Below are 6,300 nucleotides of genomic sequence, written 5' to 3' on the forward strand. Positions count from 1 at the left end.
TGCCCGGTCACTTCTGTATGTCAGTTCCTCCGGTGGGGAGCTCGTTATTGTCTCAGCCAATCATACCTCAATCCTTAATTAACTCGGAAATTGCTTTCCTATATTACAACCCCTCATAACTTGCCTGGCCTACTGAAAGGTCAACATCAACAGTTTAGCAGTTTTTGCCCTATAGCACCGTAGTCCAGAGGGATAAGACTGCAAGAACAGCCCGAACCCGAGGGAGCGTGGAAAAAAAAGGAACAGAGGTGTTTTACTGACCTCCCAATGTCAGAGCTGGTTTCACTTTTGCTGTGGAGGGATTCAGCTCAGTTATTCGCCCAAATTGTTCAGAAGGTTGTAAGCTTAATCACTGGAAAATAGGGTTTTGCGGAAGAAAAAGTAGGTGACGCTGCACGTGTCGAATACTGTTGCAAAGCGTCGCTTCCTCACACCACAGACAGACATGTTGTCGGATAATGTGCCTAAAGCAAAAAATATCAACGAGCTGATGCCTGCATGTTCACAGCAATGGCAGCTGTAATGCCGGGATCAGATTGTCTGGTGACAGACTTGATTTATAATTTCAGATAGGCCTGAGAGCTGCAGCATCACACTGCTTTTTGGGTTTTGTGTATTCTGCTTTAACAGTAGCAATATTTTGGAGCACTATTCCAAAAAAACGAACAGAAGTACTGAAATTAAAAAAAGCATACAGGCACTTACCTCCTAAATACGAAAATTCTTCAGTTTTTCTCATCTTGCTTCCGGGCTCAGTTTTTGGTCTAGTCCAGGGTCCTGCAACTTTTACAGTCTAAAGAGCCATTTTTCCTACAGTTCACTTGAATTAAACTTGTTCAGAGCCGCAAATGTTGCCTGGCCTTTTGGAAAAAGACAAGTTATAATTTTTGATAAAGATCTACTGTAGGAAATATGTTGTCATCATTAAAGAAAGGCCCTTTTATGTTTATTTTGAGGTTTTAAAAAAAGAGGATGGGTGGGATGTTGATATTTCTGGATAATGTTGTAAAATAAATCATAGTTTCCAACATAATGAAAAAATATTGATTTAAAATTAAATATTACTGCCACTTTTAGCAACATTTTGTTGTGAAAATTAAAAGCATTCCAAGAGAAAACTGCTAAAACCTGCTTTTATTATCATTATTACATTTAAATACCATAATAATAATATCATTTGTAGCCAAATGTTATTAAGAGCCAATGTGGAAGGTCCAAAGAGCCACTTGCAGCTCCATAGCCACAGGTTGCAGACCCCTGGGTCTGAGATAAACGCAGGACAATGGGTGGATATTTGTTGACAAGATAAGAGATTCGGGTCTAAGAAATCATGCTGGGTGGTCTTTCACTAACATTAGATCTATGTGCATAGATTATCAAGTTAATATCTCCATAAATGTAGCATGCATGTTGTAAATGTAAATCTAAATGTTGACTTTACAACACAGAAACTCTGAGAAAGAAACCTTTTTAACCATTTTGTTTTTAAAACATCAGACAAAGTATTACCCAAGTAAATACAAAAGCATATTTGAAATGATTGTTTTATTTCCTTAAGGTAAAAAAAAAAAACTTCCCAAACCAAACATTGTCTTTGTGAAAATCAGCCATTCCTGTTTTAAAACTGAATTAACTGTGATTAGCCATAGATTTGGAAAATCTGACACACGTCATTCCTTAATCTGAAGGAATTTGCACAAAACAAAATTAATGATAACTATCAGAGCATTTCTAAAGTTTCAGGACCCCATTGAACCACAGTGATGGCCATTATCCACTAATAGAGAAACTATGGAGCAGTAGTGACCCTTCCTGCAGGTGGCTGGCCTTCCTAAATTACTAAAGAAACACAGCAACAATTCATCTGGGAGGTCACTAAAGAACCAGGAACAACATCTTCAGGCTTCACTCCCCTCAGTTACGGTCAGTATTTACGATTTACCAAACTGAAGGAGGCTGGGGTAAAAACAGCGTCCATAAAGGAATTCCAAACAGAAAACAGATGCTGACTAAAAAGAACACAAAATCCATCTCAAATTTTGCAAAAAAAAAAAGAAAAGAAAACAATTTTATGATCCCTGAAGAGTCTTGGGAAAATCTTTAATGGACTGCGAAGGCGAAATTAAACCTTTTCAGAAGTTGTGCATCCCGCTACATCATGGTCGAGTTATAACCAGGACTTAATCCCATTCAGATGCTGGTACAGATCATTCATGCTGGAAAATCCTCCAATCAATCCGAATTACAGGTCAGGAAAGTTAAATACTGATGGCTGTTGCTACCAAGAGTAGCAAAACCAGTTGGGGGTGAGAATCTTTCTAACTTAGAGGTCAGATTTATTTGGATAGCTTTTCAAATAAATCATTAGAAAATGGCTTTTTGTATTCACCCAGGTTGTCTTTGTCCAATAGTAATTATTCTTGCCTATATAAAATGTCCAGGTTTGACCAAAAAGCAGAGGCAGGAGAAAGAGGAATTCTTTGTCACTGTACCTATCTGCCACCGAACATAGAATCTGTATTGTATTGTCAGAGTTGTACTGCAAAACTGCTGTTAGGTTTCTGCCCAAAATGTTTTGTTTTCACCTTTTGACTCATCAGAGCTCAATTTCCTAAACGCCCGACTGGCTGCCAGTTGGCAGAGGATATGAGGCTGCTCGTTCATTTTTAACCATAGAAGAGCAGAGCTGTGAGCAGATGGGCATTGTACGATGGTGTTTCATTGAATGAAGATAAGTCATTTCTGGCAGCTTATTCACTTTCTTCTTAAGAAGAGAAGAATAACGTGCTTTGATGTGTGCTGTGCAGACCTCTCATTGACACAGACTCTGCACGAAAACATTAAAGAAACAAAATCAGGCCTGCAAAGCGTAACAAATACAGTTTTTTTTCCATCTCAAAGGTTGACAGTTTTCAGTGAATAGACTCTTCCCTTGTATTTGTCTGGTAATATAAGACATTTGATGGAATGGAGCAGAAGGAGTTGGGATAAGAGTTCACTTCTCTTAATCTTTGGCTATTAATTGTCTAAATTTGGTTTCATCATGGAGAATCACCTAAAGGGGTTTTGTATGAGAGGCCTCCCTTTTGGTATGTTTCTGGAGAAACTTGGTAGTGCTGCTCAGGATGCACTTGCACTTGTTGTCTCTTTCACCTGATCTTGGTAAAGCAGTTAAATATGAATGGATAAGCATTCATCTAGGGTCTTTTTTTTTTACACAATTCTGTGTGACGCTTATTTGTTTGTTTTTCATTTCAAGGTGTTGCTCAAGTAATTCGGGGATAATGAGCCAGTCTCAGCAAACATCGTCCTGGTCCGTGGAAGAGGTGTTGGAATGGATTCAGGAGCAGCACCCGGAACACATTGAGTCGCTCTACAAAGGCATCATGAAACATGACATATCAGGTACAATTAATCACAATGTTTTTGGAAAAATTCGTAACTAAACATTAATTAGATGCTGGGTTTGCAATGGATTTTACACCAAACACCTTTGTTAAAGGGGCCATGACAACAAATGTAATTTTCTGAAGTTTTGGGGGTATAATATGGTCTATTGTGCGCTGATGAGGCCATGTGAAGGTCAAAACTGAGGATCAAAGGACCTGAAAATGATCAGAAAACGGGTTGTCTTTCTACGTTTCCATACCATCAAGCAGCGAGCAGATGGCCACCCCAAATCAACCTTCAGACGCCACTGAAGCTGCGGAGAGCAAATAATCCCATATTCACCCTCAAAACACATTCACAGTGGTTACTAAAAAGGGGAGCTGAAATGTCATAAATATATAAAAAAAAAAAAATTGAACTTTATTGATCTCACAATGGAGAAATTCACTTCTGCATCTTAACCCATCCCCTTTGGGGAGCAGTGGGCTGCCACTGTGCGGCGCCTGGGGAGCAATTTGGGGTTAAGGGTCTTTCTCAGGGACCCAGAATGGCAGCTTGTGGGAGTTGAACTCAGAACCTCTGGGACCAAAGCTCTGTGCTCTAACCACTAGGCCACCACTCCCCTCACAATGGTCAGAAATACATGAAGTTTTATGAGGACTTTACTGAAGAGGGTTTCCTGTAGAGGAATTCAGATATGGATTTTCCAACAAAACGGATAAAAAAAACCCTAAAACCTCCTGTACCAACACGGAAGGTGCCGACCGCAATGCTGTCTTGCCATGTAAATGTATCTAATTTCTCTAAATGCTGTCAAATATAAGAAAGGTGTGTTTGTAACCGAAAATCCGGTTGACTGACGACCATCGCGACTATCACTGTGACGGTGGTGGAGCGCTGACAGACAGCTGCATTGTGGGTAGGCTGTCAGCGAGTTCTCCGCTGAGGCACCCCGGGGGAAGAACTGGATCCCAGGTGGATATTCCTGTGTTGCGGAGCGGCGAGGATCTCTCTTCCAGCTGCACAAGCAGCCGCTGCGAACTCCCCCCACCGTGCTGCGGTCTATGTGGCTTTGTTGAATCACACTGCCAGTCTAAAGCTTTTGGACCAAAGGCTTTAAACTGTCCGACATCCTGCAACACAAACACTTCAACCAGCCTTAAAACCATAAAGGATTTATAATGGAGTGTTTTGTCGAGAAGGGAGATGTGGATTGAGGGGGAAAGTGGTGGTGGTGATGGTGGTGGCCGCGTTTGACCAGTTTTCCAAATATGGTTGTAGCCAATCAGCGTCAAGTCAACTAGGTAGAGCTGCATATCATTACCGCAACCAACTCTTTTACTGATGAGGGACATTTGTCCTGACAAAACTTATTTTTTTATGAAAGTCTTTGGAGAATTTAAATATGCAGCTATGACAACTACATGAAATGGTTTATACGGTGATGTCATGACACCTTTAATATTTCTGCTAAGCTCCAAGGTGTTTTAGTGAAGTTTGCTGGTTTGACAACTCGTGTGTGGACTTAGGTTATAAATGCATTTGCAGGCCGAGCTTTGCTGAGACTAAAGGAGCATCACCTGAAGCTTCTCGGGGTGGAGGATAACGAGCAGCAGCAGGAAATATTGCAGGACCTTCTGCTCCTCAGAGTTCAGGAAGAAATCAATGAACTCAATGACATCTGCTCTGGTAAATATACCAAATGACTTTATTTCCAGGTGGTGGCTGAGCAGCACACTGATACGATACAGTCAGAAAAATCAACTCTGCACTCTGCAACTCCGTGTTTTATTTTTGTGCAGCATTAAAACATATGAAAACAGCTTCTTTTACTCAAAGAAAGAAACATCTTTGTTCCAGCAAGTTAGATCAGTAAACTTAGACTTTATCTGCTCTCTTGTCTCCTCACCAGACTGTTTTTCTTCATAAAGGATGGCAAAACGACAGAAGGATACCCAGCCGGGTTTTTTTATTTCCCGTCTATCCATTCATCTGTGCGAAGGAGATTGAAAGGATTGATGGAAATAACAAGAGAAGGTGAATGGAAAGGGGGATCGATGGGGAAGAGAAGCGAGAAAGAAACCCATTTCCTGTGTGAAATTTGACCAGTGCAGATGGATGAGATTAGTTTTTGTCTGGTTGTCCCTTTTTGATCCCCTTTTGTCCATTTGTCTCTGTCTTTCCCTTCTCTCTGTATTCCGTTTAACCATACCAATATCAAATAACCTACGAAGAAATCTGTATTAAATAAGAGATAGAGTCCAAGAATTCCCTTGTGGTTGCTGCTGAGAACTGCAAATAAGCCAGAATTTGATGCAAGTATTTTAAAAGTCTAGAAAATGTTGGAATAAGAAATAGAGAATGCATGTTATTTTTGTCTTGGGAAAAGGAAAAAAAGAAGTGTTTAACATGTGGGGCAACCAATTGTGCCCTTGCACAATCAATTCTGCACATACAAATGGTTTTAAAAATACTCACCTGTACACTGTCTCCTGCATTGTCTACATTTAAATTGTTTACTTTTAAACCACTGCTGCACCTTATACTGTAATTTGATTTTTACTGCAATTTACAAGCTGTATGCAACGAAATTTAGTTCTGTACGCACTCTGTGCATACAAAATGACAAATAAAGTTGTCTAAGTCTAAGTGTAGATAAGGTGATACCCCTGGAGCTTGAGGGACAGAGGAAGGTGAATATATAACGTCTATGGGTGAGAGCAGGAACAAAAGTGACAAATCCAGCCCTTTGGACCGAATGGCAAAGATTGGTTAGAGTTCTTACAGGCCTGCAGCTCCCACAGAAAACATTTTTTAACCTCCTTTTTCTGAATACATAATGTATTAACTACTTTCAGGATGGAAGGATGATTTTACCCAGTATAACAAAAAGTGTTTCTAAACAGGATT

At 40.1% G+C, this 6,300-nt stretch overlaps 1 protein-coding gene across 2 annotated transcripts; it reads left to right on the plus strand.

The window, feature by feature from the left end:
• Positions 1–3,262: 3,262 nt before the first annotated feature.
• Positions 3,263–5,898, plus strand: LOC118559530 (sterile alpha motif domain-containing protein 12-like). Of its 2 annotated transcripts, none has more exons than XM_036130238.1 (3): positions 3,263–3,405; positions 4,939–5,079; positions 5,322–5,898. In XM_036130238.1, the coding sequence occupies exons 1-3, from the start codon at positions 3,285–3,287 to the stop codon at positions 5,429–5,431; spliced, it is 372 nt and encodes a 123-aa protein (XP_035986131.1). In that variant the 5' UTR covers positions 3,263–3,284; the 3' UTR covers positions 5,432–5,898. The 2 variants fall into 2 exon arrangements, with proteins under 2 accessions (XP_035986131.1, XP_035986132.1); XM_036130239.1 differs by having other exon boundaries at positions 5,303–5,400.
• The last annotated feature ends 402 nt before the right edge of the window (positions 5,899–6,300 follow it).

The sequence above is a fragment of the Fundulus heteroclitus genome, unplaced genomic scaffold, assembly GCF_011125445.2.
Source record: "Fundulus heteroclitus isolate FHET01 unplaced genomic scaffold, MU-UCD_Fhet_4.1 scaffold_310, whole genome shotgun sequence".
Lineage (NCBI taxonomy): Eukaryota > Metazoa > Chordata > Actinopteri > Cyprinodontiformes > Fundulidae > Fundulus > Fundulus heteroclitus.

Bases quoted from the DNA above. Each gene is read 5' to 3' on its own strand.
- LOC118559530 (XM_036130238.1), top strand. From the start codon at position 3,285: ATGAGCCAGTCTCAGCAAACATCGTCCTGGTCCGTGGAAGAGGTGTTG. The intron at 3,406-4,938 runs GTACAATTAATC...ATGCATTTGCAG, and splicing joins CATGAAACATGACATATCAG to GCCGAGCTTTGCTGAGACTA. The intron at 5,080-5,321 runs GTAAATATACCA...TTCTTCATAAAG, and splicing joins ACTCAATGACATCTGCTCTG to GATGGCAAAACGACAGAAGG.